This window comes from Camellia sinensis, chromosome 5, assembly GCF_055761805.1.
Source record: "Camellia sinensis isolate YWXY chromosome 5, ASM5576180v1, whole genome shotgun sequence".
Taxonomy (NCBI): Eukaryota; Viridiplantae; Streptophyta; class Magnoliopsida; order Ericales; family Theaceae; genus Camellia; species Camellia sinensis.
In genome coordinates, this window is record NC_138965.1 from 208,901,478 (window position 1) to 208,921,901 (window position 20,424).

Consider the following 20,424-nt stretch of genomic DNA (forward strand, 5'->3'; position numbering starts at 1 on the left):
CGATAAATTTTTCGAATGTGTAAATAAATTTATGACTTTGATTCATAAAAAATAAAAATAAAAAAACAAAAATTGTCGTGACACGATCTAGTGTTTAAGACTATACCTTTTCAGTTCAGATCAAAACAAATCCATTCTAACAATTAAAAAAATATAAAAAAAAAATACTCAAGGCATGTGAAACATTGAGTTTTTTTTTTTTTTAATATTCTAAAAAAAATATTTAGAGAATTGACTCACTATTCAAAATTATTTGGAAAATTAATCTATTTTTGAAATCGCATTTTAAAAATGTGATTTTGAAATTGAAATTGCATTTTCAACATACAATTTCACTTTGAAATCGCATGTTGATCATGTCATCATATATTACATTTTCAACCTACGATTTTAAGATAAAATTACATGTTAAAAATATAATATTAAAGAGTAAGTTAATTTCTTAAATAATTTAAAAAGTAGATCAATTCTCTAAATATTTTTTTTTTTTTAGAATATCTATTAAAAGAAAAACTCGTGAAACAATAGGGAAGCAACCAAGTGGCCTGGTACAATCTTTATCTTATTTCGGCAGTCCAAAAATACTTTAATGTCTACCACCACCCAACAAACAACCAAAATAAATACCATGACGCCTGATGTCACCCCATGAGTTTTGTTTTTAAGATTCTAAAATAAAAACAATTTAGAGAATTAGATCATTTTTCAAACTATTTAAGAAATTAACATGATTTTTAAAATAACATTTTGAAATGTAATTTTGAAATTGAAATTACATTTTCAATATATAATTTCATCTGAAATCACATGTTGAAAATGCAATTTATGATAACATGCGCTTCACTTTTTGAAATTACATTTTCAACAGAAATCACATGTTAAAAATGTAATTTCAAAAACCAGATTAATTTCTCAAATAATTTGAAAAGTGGATCAATTCTCTAAATTATTTTTTTTTAATATTTATATATATAAAAAAAAAACTCCTTTAAAACTTGGTTAGGATTTTTCTCTGTGAAAAAAAAAAATTCTCTCGTTATTTTTTTAATTTTATTTTTGATTAAATTCAAGAAACTTTCAACGATTAATAATGGTGGTGAAACAAATTTATGGATTTTATGCCCCATATGTACATAAATAAAAATATATAAAATATATAAGGATCATCATAACATGGAGCTCTTCATTCTGTATTTTGATGATAGAAGCAAATAATGAAACATGAAACTCAAAAGATTCAATACGATTTTTGCAAAAAGTGTAACAAATGAAAAAATACCTTCCAAATCAAACACCACATTGAACCTAGATGGGCACTTTCCAATTTCTCCCCTAGCAACACATTCATGAAAAACTAAATGCAAATATTATAATTTTTTACACTCCATGTACACGTATTTCTGCCTAAGGTACAAAGTTCACAGTGCACAAGAGAAATTAAATGAGTGCATTTAGAAGCGCCCCAATAGAACTTACATTTTTGTAGATTGGTGAGATCAACCACTTTAAAAACTGAAATAAATGTAAATTAGTTTGCAATTTGCATCAAAATCAGACCTACTTATCAGATCAGAATACAAGTAGTCAAGCAGAAAAAAGATGAATAAAAACTATATACAAGATCATTCCAGTAACAGTTATCATCCGATTTGAAGCACAAAAACACCATATATCTTAACATAATTTTGATATGATTAGCATTTCAAACGGACCGAAACAAGTTTCCACTAACATTGATGTATATATGAGAAAAGAAAATCATTTGTTACCCCTATACAAATGAATGCCGCCTTAAGGAGAATTGCCCATAGAAGCCTCCTACACTGGCAATCCCGGTGTCCCTACAGATCCAAAAAAAACCCACCGTTCTAACATTCTTCTGATCCAGACAAGAACGAACTCATCTGTCATCACTCCTCCATTAATCTCAAAAGGCATTGTCGAATGAAACTTGGAATTGGGCAATATGTGTAGGTTTTGGACTTGAAGCGTTAGCAAGTCCTCGAAGCAACCTCACCACATCAGCTGGATCGTCAAGAAAATACTTGGCCTTGCTTGGCTTTTGCCCAACAGTGCAAGCAAATATCTCGGGAGCCACTGGGAAGGACGGACAAGAGACCGTACTTAGTATGCTCTCGAACATTTCTTCATCTGACCTATCATCCCCGATGCACATCACAAAATCCGGTGCCTTCCCACTATTAACCATTGTTGAGAGAACCTTGTCTGCGACCAATCCTTTGCTTACTCCCTGCACATTATTGTAATAAATTGGTGATAAAATTTGCTCAATGTACCAGTGTTGAAGTGTGTATGCCAATGTTTTGAAACCCAGACCGTTTAGTAAACCGGAAGGGACTGGGTGGGTCAAGGATCATTCGTTCAACCATTGGGTCAGCCGGACTCAAACCGTGACATCGTAAATATATTAAAATTTATACATAAAAAAAAAAAAAATAAAGGTATTAAAATTATTTTTAAAAAATTACCTACAAATCTAAATTTTCTTAAATATATTCTTGAACATCCATCACCAAAGACAAAAGCATAAGAGAGAAACATAGAATAAGCAATATTTGTTGTAAATGTTTTTAAATTTTTATACATTATTTTCTTGTGAAAACTGACATCAATATTTACTTTCCTAAAAGTTCACAAGAAGAGCAATCCTTCAGTGGTAGAAGTGGCTTCTTGATATGTCAAGCATTCAATTCCCTTTGGCAACAAATTTTTAAGCAAGCCACAATGGGTTCTCTCAAACTGGCTTGTTGCGATTCTTCAACCACTGGTTTGAACGAATTTCGCAAAATAAGCCAGTTTTCAGTCCAATATGGTTTGTGTGGGCCTACCCAGATCAGAACTAAGTGTGTGTGCGCACGCGCGCGCGTGTGTGTGAGAGAGAGAGAGAGAAGATGGGACATACTTGTGGCTTGACTTCAACGATATGGTGGCCCCTATTGACAACTGCTGGTTCATTTGCAAGTACATTTTCCAAATGATCCAACAATTCCTTGGCTTGGCAGGATCCAAAGTCAGGGTCGGCATCTTGATGGTGCCACACCAAAGCGCTCTCTTTAACTTCTATGTTAGAGCCATCGGTTGCCTCTGTGTAGGACTTCATCACAGGTTCCACAATTTCCTTCCACTCAAGGTCTGTAGTTGAGGGACCTGATTCCCAGTCACTGTTTTTACTCCACCTGCAACAACAACAACGGGCAACATATAACTCACTACAAAGAAACGTCTGAAATCACAGGATGAACCAAAAAACAGACATGTACTGACATACCTTATGAAGTACCCATGTTCAGCAGCTATTCCCACTCTCTCACACGGGGCAAGCCACTCGCTCAGGGAACTTCTTCCCCTCCCACTAACAATAAAGACAGTGTTCTTAGGATCGTTGCAAACAGTATTCAGAACAGTAATAACTTCAGGGCTGAGGCTTTTAATAATAGAGCTCTGGGGAACGATAGTACCATCATAGTCCAGAAATATCGCCCTTCTATTTGTCCTTTTATATGCCGAGACAATGTGGTCAATAGACAACTTCCTAAAACTTGGTGAAAGTGAAACAACTCTAAAGCCCAGCCCTAAACCAATTCCCCAGCAACGCTTACTGTAGTGATCTTTGCATGCTCTTTCCAAATCCTGCATAAAGCTGCGAACCCAATAAGCCACATCATGAGAACTAATATATCGATAATGTTTCTCATGCCGCAAGTGCTTCTCAGAATCGGGTATTGTGATTGCCAAATTCATAGCCTCGGCCACAGACTCAATATCCCATGGGTTGACCCTAATTGCACCACTTAAAGAAGGTGAACAACCTACAAACTCGGACACAACAAGCATGCTTGTACGAGGAGAATCTACCTTGATACCCATCGCTTTATCCATTTCTGGAGAGCCCTGCCGGCAAACTATATACTTGTAAGGAACTAAGTTCATGCCATCCCTCACTGCATTCACAATACAACATTCTGCTACAGCATAATAGGCAGTCTTTTCATATCGAGCAACAGGACGATCAATCAGAATTACTGGCTCATAATCAGAAGAGCCATAAACCTCGTTGATCCTTTGGGCAGTCAAATATGTCTCTCTCTTCGCTTCCTGCACATCTCTTCCTGAGCTCCTCGCAGGGTTCATTATTTGAACCAAGACTAATTGGCCCTGAGACTCCTGATGCTGCTGCAAGAGCTGTTCAAAGGCTAGTAGTTTCAGACTGATGCCTTTAAATATATCCATGTCATCAATGCCAACAATCACCTTTTTCCCCCTAAACTGTTCCTGAATCTCTCTGACTCTGATAGACGTTGAAGGAAGGTTTAATACATATTCAAGTCGACCCATATGAATACCTACAGGCAGAATTTTAATGTATACTGTTCGACCAAAGTAATCAAGCCCAATGTGCCCTCGCTTAGATTCGTAGTCCAGACCTAGCATTCTACTGCAGCATGACAGGAAGTGACGAGCATAATCAAATGTTTGAAAACCGATCAGATCACAGTTCAGCAAACCTTTCAGAATTTCGTCTCTAACAGGCAGAGTTCGATATATTTCAGATGAAGGGAATGGACTGTGGAGAAAGAATCCAAGCTTGACTCGATTGAAGCGCTTCCTCAAGAATGTAGGGAGAACCATGAGATGATAATCATGAACCCAAATATAATCATCATCGGGATTAATTACTTCCATAACTTTATCTGAAAATATTTTATTTGCAGACACATAGGCTTGCCAAAGTTGGCGGTCAAAGCGGTCACCATGGTCAGGGCACATAGGTAGCATGTAATGGAAAAGAGGCCATAATTGCTGTTTGCAGAAACCATGATAGAATTTTTTGTGAAGCTCATGAGGTAGAAAGGTAGGCACACAATTAAAATTATCAAGAAGTATCTGGGCAACTTCTTCTTGTTCACTGGCATCTATTTCAACCTTGAGAGAACCCACATATATAACCTCAGTCTCAGGTGAAAATCCATCCTTCAAGTGTAATAAAAGTGCATCCTTATCCCAGTTGAAGCACCATTTGGCATTTTCCGCATCCCTTTGAGCATGCAAAGGCAACATATTTGCTACTATAATTTTCCTCTCACGACAAACTGGAGAAACCTCATCAGAATCCCCATCCAAGTCGATAATTCCAGGTACAGTCATCACCCTTGGAAGACCTCTAGGAGTACGAGGGACAGCCAGTAGGTCCCCAGAGGCCAAATCTAATAAGTTTGCACATGATCTCGAAGCCATGACTGGTAGAAGAAGTTGCAAGCATTCAAGTGCTGGTCAAACAATCTTTCAAAAAAAATCTGGTCCCGTTATCCCAATACAAATATTCAAAAATTTACAAAACAAGAACTGCACATCAGTATTTCACTGAGCACTGCAAAACCCTGCATAAACACATTGTTTATTATATGATCATGCACACAAGTTATATAAGCATAAAAAAATTAAGAGAGAATGACATGTCATATTTCAATTTCAATTTCGATTGCTAGACCACTGTAATAAAGTAACATTATTCAAGAGATATTATTGTCATTCGGCCTTCCATTAAATCAAGCTGGCCTAAGCACCACTTTTTTAGATTACTTAATAAAAAATAGGAAGCTAAATCCAGTTTCAAATTTGGGAGTAGCATTGCACAGTTTCAAATTTGGTTCTCACCAAATACATGTTCTGGCTTTACATATTATAATATTAGTATAGATTTTGGCCGAAGAAGCCCCAAACTTGTTGGAATTCTTAGGATTCCCTGGACTAAGATATGCTTTCATTGAATGGCCAATGCCGGATCTACTTTGTCAGATAGAAATCAGGAAGAAAAAAATGGGCACATAACACAAAATGAGAAAAAGTGACGATTTAAAAGATAATTACGTATACAAGCAAATGCATAATCATATGCGTGAAAGTAACTGAAACTCTCGCTAGTTGTTAAGTGCTGGACTACGCCTTCATATCTTAACATCCTATAGTAATGCCTTCCAGATTCCAATGTGGTCAGATGAAACGTGTTAAATGGGCACAATAACACCAAAATGAGGAAAAGTAACGGTTTAAAAGCGAAGTACATATACAATAATACAACCAAATATGCAATCATAAGCTTCAAAGGAAACTGAAACTCTCGCTAGTTGTTAAGTGCTGGACTAGGTTGTCACATATTAATATCCTATAGTAACGCCTTGCAGATTCCAAGCTGGTCAGATGAAACACGCTATTGTATAGAAAGCATTAATCATTACTATGCGGAATTCGTGATAATTCCCAAACTGAACTGACCAAAAAAATTGTAAAAAAACAGTCCAATATGACAGACACCATGATGCTTGGCTCCTAGACATTAATTCAGCCATAATTCAATAAATAATGTCATTGCATTCACTGTAACCTTGGAAAGCATAGTTGATTAACAAGAACAAAAGCTATTAGATTCTCATTAACCTTTTTCTCATACCTATCCATACTCATCCATTAGCTTAATGGGGACAAAGTCTTCATCATATTTTTTATTCCAATAAAATATTATCCTGCTGAGCAGAGTTGATTATCATGAACAAAAGCTACTAGATTCTTGTTAACCTTTTCCTCATACCTATCTATACTCATCCATTCGCTTAATCGGTGAAAAACCTTCATGATATTTTTTATTAAAAAAACAAGCCAAGTCCATGTCATTTTCCCAAACTATTCATCCACATCATCTTCAATTCTCCTTTAGTTCCATGAAAATAACATTTTTTTTAAAAAAATTTTTTTTGGAGTTCTTATAAATTTCAAAAGGAAAAACAACAACACTATTGAAACAACCAACAAACAAAATTTGCAGAGAGGCACTCAAAAAAAAAAAAAAAAAAAAAAGGAGAACCAAGCTTTGATGAATTCAAAATAAAAATGAATAAAATCTATAGGCAGGCTTCTAGATCTCAGCAGTTGAAAAGAAAAAAACAATACATCCTACCTAGAAAAGGAAATCAAACTGGCAATTTATGAGAAAACTCACCAGCAAAGATCAAACGCTTTAACATACAATTCATATATATGTATATATATATCAGTGTGTGTGAAAAATTCGAATAATTAACCTCTAAAGACGGATTCGAAGACTTCTAAGTGTTTTCGATGGTCGCTAGAAAGCCTGAGAAAATGAGAATAGAAGAGAGAAAGTGTTCTCGATTCCTCTTATTTTCCTGAGTTTTCTCAGCAACCAAACGGAGCATGAGAGGATAAACCAAAACCAACACAAAAATAACTCCAGAATAGAATATAAAATCAGAGAGAAGACTAAGACTTCGCGTGTCACTTACCGGCGAGAGCTCCGGCTGCCGGAAAAGACTGTCTTGATCGGAAACGAACAGGTTCGCGGCGGCGAACGGCGGTGAAAGTACTCGGAAAAGCAAAAGGCGTGTTTTGTTTCGATGTTCAACGGAAGCGAAGAACAGATAGAGAGATCAGAAGATGTTTATAGTAGAGAGAGAGACAGAGAGAAAGAGTTTAAGAAGCTTACCGTAGTTAAAATTTAACCCAGAACTCGGATTACGTTTCTTGTTTATGTTAATTTGTCATAATACCCCTTTGTTTGAACTATTTTACGCTAATACCCTTACCAACTTTCTCTATATTATTGTATTTTTACTCCCTTTTGATTTCGTTTTCATAATCTCTCTGTTTGAAGGGGAAAAAAAAGGCCTTATTTTCTATATTTTTTCTTTTAGGTTTTTATTGTTTCAAAAAAAAAAAAACGTAGTATTTTTTTTAATAAATTACCTAAAAAAACATAAAAACAATGTAAATACATTCTATAATTGGACATCACTACATTTAAGAATTCTATTATCAAGATCAATAGCATATTCTGTTTGCTAAAATATGAGGGATTATAGTAGATTTTGTCAGATGAAAATGGAATGTAATGCTCAATTCACAAATTTTCTATTGATTGATTATTTATTTATAATAGTGAATCATTGATGGTGTAAAAAAAAAAAAAAGATTTGTAATTACTCTTATATCAAAACATGATTCTATTTTTAATTATATATTTTTATTAATTTTTAATTGAATAATCATCCCAACAAACCAAACACAATTTAAGTGCTTAATAAATTACTCCATAAAAATTGCAATACATTATAACTGACCATCACAATATCTAAGAGTTATTATTACGAGGATAATAGCATATTCTATTTTATTGCATGCCAAAATAAGATGGATAGTAATAGATTTTGTCACAATAAAATATATAGTCATTTAAAGCATAATGGATTGAAAATTACCATATCAAAAAGCCAAAAATAATCTAACAATAACAACAAATTATAAATTATATAAAATGGATAGTGCTACTCACACTCATTTTTTATTTTATTTTATCTTATCTACATTATTATATTATTTTTATGAATGAAAATACAATTATGCACCTAATGGCTTTATAAGAAAAATGAGGTAAATTTATTTTATGATTAAGGGTACTTTTCTTCACATAAACTATCAATTAAGTGCTAAGGGTTATCTTCATTAGGCTTAATAAACTACATTATCCTCTAAACAATACATTTTTTAATTATTTATTTAATTGAAGGGAGGGCATTTCATTCTTTCTTTGTATAGTTTAATCAACAAACTTGGGTCAAATAGAGATAAGCAAAGACCAAGCCATCCAAATAATTATTCCACCAGTAACTTATATACCATTTAAGAGTCCCCATCAGAGAGAGAGAGAGAGAGATACTCTTCAATGAGTAATGTTATATAAAATAATAAAATCTTCTTACTTACCAATAATATTAATAAAAATATATTAGTTTGTATAATATTTTTCATTTTTAAAACATCACTTGGAGTATTAACATTTTTTTTAATGGATGGTTTTACATTTCATTTTTATCTAATTTCTTGGCAAATGTTATCAATTGTCTAAAATTTACACAATGTGAAAAATTAACATCAATAAAATTACAAAAAACTAAATTTACATAAAAGACAAACTATTGAGATCATTGGTATAATTTATCCAGAAAATTTAAAATCAAAACAAACCATGCCCTATAAAATAAAATTAAAAAAAAAAATTTAATTTGAGTTTCAACTAGTCCATTTTTATTTTATATTTTGTTTTTCTTAGAGTGGACTTGATAACATAGGATCCTCGGGTTGACCCCAGACAGGCAGCACGCGGCTCCATCCGACAACCACTTTCCTTGCCTGGCTCCGGCTGGCATCGTCCTCTCTGGATAAGAATAGAATGTACATTTCATTCTCTTTTTCCTTCTTTTTTTTTTAATTTTTTTTGGGGGGTAAATTGGGAATATTTCATTCTCCCTCTTCTCTTCAAGTATTTACACCCTTAACCTTTTTCTAACAAAATAAAAAATTAAAAAAAAAGGCAGAAATTTCAACAAAAATTTTATAAAAAAAAAATCATATGATTTGACACTTGCAATAATATAAATCATAAGTTTTTAATTTTGACAATTTAAATTTTAATATTTTGATAAATTATTTATCTATTTTTCTTAAATAAAATTAATGAAAAAAATGATATTTTAGTTATTAAACTCAACAAAAAATTATATTTTGTACATTTTATATACACTTATATTGATTAATAATTAGAATATCATTTTTTTTTTGGTCATTTTACTTAACAAAAACAGGTAAATGGTTTAATTTAAAAATAAATTTAAATATTAAATTTAAATTGATAAAATTAAAAATAATTACATTACCACTCTGATAGAAGCCAAGTCAAACCACAATTCTTTTGGTTTAAAACCAATCCAAAGTTGTTAAAGTTTTGTGCTCTGTTTCTGGCTCCATTGCGGGACTTGAATAGTAGTAGTGTGCCATGTTTGAAATTGGAAAAAAATACACTCGTTGGAAAATTCAACAGCAGTGCACTAAAAACAACTTGGATTTGTAAAATGTTTTCTCTTCCATTTACTCGTTGAAAGTTATTTGTGGTCAACCAATACATTCTTTTCTTCAACATTATTCAGCTAATGACTACATGCATTGTTAAACCAACTTGTTAAAGCCAAATTTAATAATAAATAGTATCAAAACTGTTATATTTTAAGATAATTATTTAGTAATTCTAAAATATTTTGTGATATTACTTGCGTTGTGTTCTAAATTAATGATTAATACCAAAAAGTTTATGGGTGAGATATGATAACTCGTCTTTGTCAAGTAATTTATCTAAAGCACTACGTAAATAATGTTTCATAATAATATAAGAGCTTGGTGCCTCATGAAACATCAAATTTGAGATTCGACTCTTATTGAGTACTATCAATCCCTTGAAGATCATGTCCACAGACATTGCTCGAGATTTGCCCAACCTATAAGAAGGAGGTGTTGGGAAAAACTACTCACATTACATAATTTCACATTGCATATCACAAAATTATGAGATGAACAAAACAAATCTTCAATCCCAGGAAAAATAGCATGCTGAATTAAATACAGATAAAATATAAAATGGCTAAAGGAAGCAAACCGAAACCTGTGTGATACCACAGTCTCCTTAAAATAGATTCGCCGCCTCACCGTTGGGTGCTGGAGGTACGCCGGCGTCTACTTCCCAGGATACGACGGTTTTTACCAGCTACAACAGAAGCACCTTCTGATTAGCTTAGCAAACGGACAACGGTAGCACTCTCTCTCAGGAATAAAATTATAGGAGAAGTAGACTGACAGTGTATGGATGTCAAAGAAAAATTCTATATCTCTTTTCAAGGAATAGGGCCTCCTTTTATACACCATGAGGGAGAGGGGAGGAGCCTCTAGCCATCAAGGCTAGCAACTAATGCTAGCCAAACTGCCCAATCAATTTTGTAAAACTGATGAGCCTTAAATGTGTGAGTTATATACACATTTATAAGGCAATTTCTTATTCAACCATCTTTCTCAACAATCCCCCACATGAATAAAAATTGACCGAATACAGCAAACGTTCAATGTTTATCAACAAAGACTCGGAAAGAGAGAGAGCACATAGACTAACCCTACATCAGAAAAGGTAGTTGTTGGCCTTGAACCTTTCGTAGTAAAAGCCTCTCGGATTTACTGGCTGACCAGTGAACGTGATATCTTGAACTGTTCTGCCGTTTATGTAAACCGAGACAATGGACCTCACACAGGAGTTAGTCCAACCATTGTTCTTGTTTTCACTGGTGTGTCCGGTATGGCCCTAGAACACTAGCCTGGTTCTATGAGTGTTTTTAAAGAATTCGGCCTTGGCAATTCTTAAAGAAACGGCCCCACTTCGCACTCACATAGGTGACCTAGATACGGTATTTCATTGTACCACACCACTAAGGTCATTAAAAGCATTAGCTTAACCTTCCACCCCTACCGGGCATCACTGTATAAAAGGAATGGGCAATAGGATTTACCTCTTCAGTGACTCACCCGTTACACGAAGTTAGGTTGTCCCTTTGAACTTAGATCTTGGGATCTTCAGTCAACTAGGTTGGATTTTCCGTTCCGGTAACCTTTACTAAAGGCCTTAACCCCATTCATCTTGACGACTTTTCTACTAACTCTCGAGTTAAGCCTTTGGTTAGCGGATCCGCAATGTTGTCCTTAGACTTGACATAGTCTAGAGAGACAACTCCATTTGAGAGTAGTTGTCGTATGGAATTATGTCTAAGACGGATATGTCTAGACTTTCCATTATACATATTACTCTGTGCCCGACCAATCGCTGATTGGCTATCGCAATGAATACTGATAGTTGGCACAGGTTTCGGCCAACGTGAAATATCCTCAACAAACTGGCGAAGCCATTCAGCTTCTTCAGTTGCTTTATCTAAAGCAATAAACTCAGATTCTATCATTGATCTCGAGATACACATTTGCTTGGCAGATTTCCAAGACACGGCTGCCCCTCCGAGGGTAAACACATAACCTCTAGTGGATTTGGAATCTTTTATATCAGATATCCAATTTGCGTCACTATACCCTTCTAGTACCGATGGGTATCTGGTATAATGCAGCCCATAATCCAGGGTGTAACGGATATACCCTAACACCCGCATAATGCCCTTCCAATGAGTAGCATTAGAATTACTCGTGTATCTACTCAGCCTACTAACAGCGTAGGCGATATCCGGCCTTGTACAACTTATCAGATACATCAAACTCCTAATAACCCGAGAATGTTCTAGTTGAGAGACACTCTCACCATTATTCTTGGTCAAATATAGACTTAAGTCTACTGGTGTCCTAAACATAATGAGCTTGAGAAAGTACAATACCACCAGATGTTCTGGTGATTTTAACACCCAGAATGACATCTGCAAGGCCCATATCCTTCATGTCAAACTTAGAGTTTAACAATCTTTTGGTAGCTTTAATCATTTCATCATTGCTACCAACAATGAGTATGTCATCAACGTATAGATACAGAATGACATAACCTTTGTCAGTGTCTTTAACATATACGCATTTATCACACTCATTGATTCGAAACCCATTTGACAACATAGCATTGTCAAACTTCTCATGCCATTGTTTGGGAGTTTGCTTCAAACCATACAATGACTTGACAAGCTTACAGACTTTCTTACTTTTTCCTGGAGCTGAAAACCCCTCGGGTTGCTCCATGTAGATTTCTTCATCTAAATCTCTATTTAAGAAAGCTATCTTCACATCCATCTGATGTATTTCTAAACCACGTAAAGTTGCTATTGCAATCACCATGCGAATGAATGTAATCCTTGTCACAGGTGAATACGTATCAAAGTAATACAAGCCTTCTCGTTATCTGTATCCTTTGATAACTAGCCCAGTTTTATATTTGTCAATTGACCCATCCACTTTCATCTTTCTTCGAAAGATCCACTTACTTCCCAAGGCCTTACTGCCCGGGGGTAGATCAACCAACTCCCAAGTATGGTTCTGTAAGATGGAGTCAATCTCACTCTTAATTGCTTCTTTCCATAAAGGACTTTCAGGTGAAGTCACAGCTTCATGGAACGTTCGAGGTTCTCCCTTTAACATATAAGTCAAGAAGTCTGGACCAAAAGACTTTGTGGTTCTAGCCCTTTTACTCATTCTTGGCTCATTTACTTCATCAGCTTGATCATCTACTTGATCATTTATTTGATCAGCTGTTTGATCATCCATGTGATCATCTATGTGATCGTCTTCGTGATCATCATGGAACTCGAACTGTGTCTTGGGGACGACACGAAAATACATCTTTAAAGAAAGATGCACTTCTAGATTCCATGATAGTATTCTTGTGTATATCTGAAATATCAGACTTGTGCACAAGAAATCTATATGCACTACTATTTTGTGCATAACCAATGAAAATACAGTCCACGGTTTTCGGACCTATCTTAACCCTCTTGGGTGTAAGTACCGCCACTTTTGCAAGACACCCCCACATTCGTAGGTATTTATATGAAGGCTTGTGACCTTTCCACAACTCATATGGAGTCTTGTCCACTTTCTTCCGTGGTATTCTATTAAGAATATAATTCACGGAGAGAATTGCTTCCCCCCATAAGTTCTGTGGCAACCCAGAACTTATCAACATTGCATTTATCATCTCTTTCAGCGTCCTGTTCTTCCGTTCAGCAACACCATTTGACTGGGGTGAATAAGGCGCTGTGGTTTGGTGAATAATCCCAAATTGAGCACAAGTCTCGGCAAACGGGGATTCATACTCACCACCACGATCACTTCTCAATGCCTTGATTTTCCGGCTTAATTGATTCTCAACTTCATTCTTAAAAAGAATAAATTTATCAATAGTCTCGTCTTTGCTTTTAAGCAAATACACATAACAGTATTTAGTGCAATCATCAACAAAAGTGATGAAGTACTTGTTGCCACCACGTGATTGTACAACTTTCAAGTCACACACATCACTATGCACTAAACCTAAAGGTTGGATACTTCTTTCAATAGAATGAAAAGAAAACCTTGTCAATTTTGCTTCTACACAAGTTTCACACTTGTGTTGTGGATTAATCTTGAAAGATGGTATGTGATCTAACTTGATTAATCTACGTAAAGAGTTAAAATTTACATGACCCAATCTACCATGCCATAAATTAGGGGACTCAAGCATATAAGCAGAAGAAGAAGCTTTCTCATTAATCTTAAGGATAAGTGTCATTACATTCAATTTAAACATACCACCTGACATATATCCCTTCCTCACATAGACCCCGCCCTTGGTCAACACGACCTTGTCTGATTCAAACACCGTGCGGAAGCCATGCTTGCTTAGGAGAGACCCCGAGACAAGGTTCTTACGAATGTCCGGCACAAAAAGGACATCGTTCCAAGTCAGTTCTTTTCCTGAAGTCACCTTCAGGATCACCTTGCCTTTACCCTTAACAGCTGAGGTTGCAGAGTTTCCCATAAACAACTTCTCCCCGTTTGAAACCGGTTCAAAAGTTGTGAACATTCTCTTCTCTGCACAAATATGGCGAGTGGCCCCAATGTCCACCCACCACTCCCTCGGGTTTGACCCCACCATGTTCACTTCTGACACGACGGCTGACAGATGCATGTCGTCCACATCGTGCGACAATTCCTCAATTTCAGCCATATGTGCTCGGTTTTTGTGTTAGGGAGGGTTTTTCTTGTAGGGCTTCTTCTTCAGACAATCAACTGCCCGATGCCCGTCACTTCCACAGTTGAAGCATTTGCCATCGAACCTAAAAGTAGGCTCCTTTGGCTTGTAGGCTGGCCTTTTGGAGATTCCTCCTCTAGCCCCCAACTTTGAGTTTTTGTCCGTCGGTGGTTTTTTCCTCGCCCCCGAGGACTCGCCATGCTCAACCATGTTGGCTTTGACAGTGGAGGTACTCCCTCCTTTCTTCCTGTTGTTCTCTTTAATCCGAGCCTGACAACGAGCTCTTCGACTGTCATCTCGTTTCGTTTGTGCTTCAAGTAGTTTTTGAAGTCTTTCCAGCCGTTAGGCAGCTTCTCAATCAAAGCAGCTGCCTGGAATGACTCACTTAGGACCATCCCTTCTGCATGTATCTCGTACAGAATCACTTGGAACTCTTGGACTTGACTCAGGACAGTTTTAGAGTCCACCGTCTTGAAGTCCAGGAACCGGCCGACGATAAATTTCTTTACCCCAGCATCTTCGGTCTTGTACTTTTTGTCCAAGGCATCCCACAACTCCTTAGCCGATTTCTTGGCATAGAACACGTTGAAAAGCGGATCCGCCAAGCCGTTCAGAATGTAATTCCGGCATAAGAAGTTTGCTTGTTTCCAAGCGTCCAGAGCCATGAGCTTTTGTTTATCTTGCTCGTTCTCTTCTACGGCTGGTACATCTTCACTCAGAAACCTCGCAAGGCTTAAAGTAGTTAAATAAAACAGCATCTTCTGCTGCCATCTCTTGAAATTCACTCCCGTGAACTTCTCCAGGCGCTCGTGATGATTGAGCGATCCTCCCGGAACAGCCGGAGTAACAATAGGAGGATTGACCACAGAGGTCACAGCAGTGGTTAACAAGCCAGTCGCCCCGGGGTTTGGATCCCCACCAATATTAGCAGCAGCAATAGCAGCATTAGAGACAGTTGCCATTTCTGAAAAATTACAGCAGAATTTTCACTATTCTGTATTTCTAGAAATCAAACTTAACACTAGAAAATCCCACAATTGAAAATTTAATTCAAAACTAGTCTCACCACGCAACCTAGAGTCGAACGTGGTCGGGAAAGTTTCCAGGAAGACTGGAGGGGTCACACCGGTCCCACTTAAAACCCAGTTAACCTTAGACAAAACTTTCAAGAGCATGTTGACTCCCAGTCCATGGGAAACAACTTTAAGAATTAAATTTTCCAAGGGATGAATTAGGTTAAACACCCCAAGTTCCAAACTGTAGAAGCAATTACAACAAAATTGCTACAATAATTACAAGCAAATAAAACGTGCTTTACATATTGGTGAATAACCACAAATGAGCATTCAAGCAAACAATTGCTTCAAATATTTAGTCCAAATTAATCCTTTTCCCATTTCCATAGGTATTCCTGCAATAAAGAGTTAGCAGCAAAATACAACAAAACCTCCCTCAGCTTTTCTTTGCTTTTGGCAAAGTAGTGATTGAAGGGGAGGGTACTAGCAAACAAACTAATAAATAACTGTAAGTAAAGATTAAAACCAACTCTTAAGTTACACATCTAGAATTTAAACTAAAAAAAACTGTAAAAAATTAATTACATAATAAACATGTAATTAACTATATAAGTTACAGACCTAAATTAAATATAATTAAACCATATCTTAAATTGGTAAAGGTTACATATGAACTTATGGTACACTAAACATGTAATTAATTGAGGCAAGTTACAAATATTTTATAACTCCTAAATACTTAAATCACATTACTAGGCAAGAATTGCAAATGACATGATTAACATGCAAATAATTCTAGAGAAATTAACATGAATTTAAATATAAGCAAGTTATAAACTTTACAACTCCACACCTAAATTAAAGATTAATAGGTACAAGTTACATGAAAATTTACTACTTAATAAACATGCTAGAAGTGTAAATTACACTAAAAATTAAACCCGAATGAACATGTGATTTATATTGTAAACTAGAAGCATGTGAACTAGAAGCATGTAAATCTAGAAATACAAGGCATGAACCGGTACACCATAAATTAATAAATTAATTAGAAAATACAGTGAATTAACGTTGCACCAATGGAACTCTTCTTCCCTATTGATAACAGTAGCCTATTCCATGCCATGGGAAGACCAAACAGTAGCATACACAAAATGGCAAAATCAAAAACTTAACCCTGTGTACATGAATCTAATAAACCAATTAACTCGCTAGTACTACCAATGGCCAATTACATGCAAAATTATTACACACACCTATGAATCTATTAATCTAATTCTATGATAAACGTTGAATCTATTTTAAGCTTGTTGGGAAAAACTACTTACATTACATAATTTCACATTTCATGTCACAAAATTATGAGATGAACAAAACAAACCTTCAATCCCAGGAAAAATAACATGCTGAATAAAATGCAGATAAAATATAAAATGGTTAAAGGAAGCAAACCGAAACCTGTATGATACCACAGTCTCCTTAAAATAGATTCGTCGCCTCACCGTTGGGTGCTGGAGGTACGCCGGCGTCTACTTCCCAGGATACGACGGTTTTTACCAGCAACAACAGAAGCACCTTCTGATTAGCTTAGCGAACGGACAACGGCAGCACTCTCTCTCAGGAAGAAGATTATAGGAGAAGTAGACTGACAGTGTATGGATGTCAAGGAAAAATTCTATATCTCTTTTCAAGGAATAAGGCCTCCTTTTATACACCATGGAGGAGAGAGGAGAAGCCTCTAGCCATCAAGGCTGGCAACTAATGCTAGCAAAACTGCCCAATCAATTTTATAAAACTGATGAGCCTTAAATGTGTGAGTTATATACACATTTATGAGGCAATTTCTTATTCAACCATTTTTTTCCAACAGGAGGCATGTTGAATGGATTGCAATATTAGTCCGGTTCAAATACCCAATTATAAAAAAACAATAATTTGAGAAAAATTAAATCAAAATATCATTTGTTGGCCTAGTTATGATTTGTACTAATTAAGTGTCATATTTAATTATTATTATTATGATTATGATTGATTAAGTTTTATGGTAATATATAATAATATTATATATGAATAACAAACCCCCCCAAAAAAAATACACAACTTTTAATTAGGTACTAAATGGACAGGACAGTTGGCTCAGTTGTCCATGTAGCTATTTATTGAGACTTTATCATATGGCAAAAAAAACAAAACAAAAAAATATTTACTAAATAACTCAAAAATTTTACCATGCACAAAGGTAGAAAGTAAAATTTCAAACGGTAGCTAAATTAAGAAAGTGACATTTCAATCGGTAGCTAAATTAAGATTATTTCACCACTATTCGACCGTGCTTTTCACAAATCACAACTATTCACCTTTCACAAAATTGCCGAACTAATTAATTTATTAATTGTTTCATTAATAAAGAGGCATAGGTGTCTTGCGCCAATTGATTATGGTTAGACATACAATATTAAAAAGAATAATGTTAATATTTATGTAGAGATATAATTTTTGAATGACGAACACATGGTCAAGGTGGCACCGAAGTGCCAGCCGGGGTGCCACGTGTCCTGGTCATGATGCTGAGATGATCTCAATTAGGCTAAGGTTATCTGCGAGAATACCGAAATCCGAGATAAGCGGATAAGGGACAAGAGTCCTAGAATGAGAGAAGACTTGAGTTTGGGTAAAGATAAGATTCTTAGAGAGTTTATCCTAATCCTACTGGGAGTCCAAGATTAGCAGTAATCCTAAATCCATTAGAGCTAGGCTTCTATTGAGACTATGATTGCGTTGGCTATAAAAGAGAGGTACCACCATGGGTTTAAGGTATGTCTTTTATGCTTTGTCTAGTGAGTTAAGTACTATTGGTTATCTTTGAAAGATATTTTACTGACTTGATCGTCGGAGTGCCCCCAGGTGGACGAGCCAGCGCTGAAATCTCTTATTTCTGTTGCAGGTTGTTCGGGCTTAACTTATTCTGCTGGTGTTCTCCAGTTGAGTACTAAGTTGGCAGTGTGGTCAGAAATTGACAAACACAATTTGGCATCGTCTATGGAAAAAAAAGGAGAATAGATGGCCAACGACGGACAGAAATAGAAGGTTAAGGACGACACCCCTACTGAGAGTGGGAAACATATTGACCTTGACGTCGAAGAAGACAACTGCAACGAAGAGATTCGTGATAAGAATCACGGAGGAAAGGACGTCGGCCAGGAGGGTGGCGTACCGAAGAAATCGGACTGGAGCGGGTATTATACTGAGGACGACCTCCAGGTATGGAAAAATAGATGCCTGCGGAGGGACGATGAAATAAAGGGAATGACGGACAAATTGGCGGACCTGCAAATGGTCGTCAATTTCCTGATACAGAGCACCGTCATGCAGCCACCGTTCCTGCTACAAGATATGCCGATTCCAGCAGCCAAGAAAGGTGGCTAGAAAGGGGGGCAGAAAACGGTTCCTGCAGTCCCTCAGCATGGTGGGACCAATGGACATTCTCACCGGCCTTCGCAGGAGATCGGGTATGGAGAATCCCAGAAGACACGATCTCGGCCTAAATGATTAGGTCCGAGAAGAGAATAGCTCAGCCTAAAGTGAGCAGATCCCAGATTCTAGAAGACAAGATTTTGGCCTAGATGATTAAGTCCGAGAAGAGAAAAGCTCAACCTAAGTTAAAGACTTTTTATAGAAGGTCCACAAAAGAGTAGGTGAAAGCCATGCAGAGGGCTGGAGAATGATGCTTGGGAGTTGGAATTTTCAAGCTAAGATCGGTTTAACACTTGTTGAAAATTTTAAGAAAAATTTACAAGTTGAAGTTAAACTGAGGTCATGTTTAACACTTGTTGAAATTTAAGAAAAATTTACAAGTTGAAGTTAAACCGATGCCATGTTTAACACTTGTTGAAATTTAAATTTACAAGTTGAAATTAAACCGAGGACGTTTAACACTTGTTGAAATTTAAATTTACAAGTTGAAATTAAACCGATGACGTGTTTAATACTTGTTGAAATTTAAATTTAGAAGTTGAAGTTAAACCGAGGACGTGTTTAACACTTGTTGAAATTGAAATTTACAAGTTGAAATTAAATCGAGGACGTGTTTAACACTTGTTGAAATTTAAATTTACAAGTTGAAGTTAAACCGAGGACGTGTTTAACACTTATTGAAATTTAAATTTACAAGTTGAAGTTAAACTGATGACATGTTTAACACTTGTCGAAATTTGAAAAATTTATAAGTTGAAGTTAAACTAAGGTCATGTTTAACACTTGTTGAAATTTTAAAAATTTACAAGTTGAAGTTAAACCGATGCCATGTTTAACACTTGTTGAAATTTATGAAAAATTTATAAGTTGAAGTTAAACCGGGGTCATGATTAAAGGAATGAATGATATAGGTTCCATCACCTCAGGATGCTGAGGTAATAGAACCTAGGGGACAGTTGTGGAGACATAATTTTTGAATGACGAGCACATGACCGAGGTGGCATCGAAGTGCTAGCCGAGGTGCCACGTGTCCTGGTCATGATGCCGAGATGATCTCAGCTAGGCCGAGGTTATCTGCGAGAATACCGGAATCCGGAATAAGCGGATAAGGGACAAGAGTCCTAGAATGAGAGAAGACTTGAGTTTGGGTAAAGATAAGACTCTTAGAGAGTTTATCCTAATCCTACTAGGAGTCCAAGATTAGCAGTAATCCTAAGTCCATTAGAGCTAGGTTTTTATTGGGACTAGGATTGTGTTGGCTATAAAAGAGAGGCACCCCTATGGGTCTAAGGTATGTCTTTTATGCTCTGTCTAGTG

The 20,424-nt window shown here is 36.0% G+C and overlaps 1 protein-coding gene across 1 annotated transcript; it reads right to left on the minus strand.

The window, feature by feature from the left end:
• Positions 1 to 1,670: 1,670 nt before the first annotated feature.
• On the minus strand, positions 1,671 to 8,420 carry LOC114320279 (putative alpha,alpha-trehalose-phosphate synthase [UDP-forming] 9). The gene is made up of 4 exons (XM_028267416.2): positions 7,320 to 8,420; positions 3,290 to 5,399; positions 2,924 to 3,197; positions 1,671 to 2,251 (listed from the first exon to the last, which is right to left on the minus strand). Exons 2-4 carry the CDS (start codon positions 5,254 to 5,256, stop codon positions 1,928 to 1,930), a joined length of 2,565 nt encoding a protein of 854 aa, XP_028123217.2. The 5' UTR covers positions 5,257 to 5,399; positions 7,320 to 8,420; the 3' UTR covers positions 1,671 to 1,927.
• Positions 8,421 to 20,424: the final 12,004 nt, after the last annotated feature.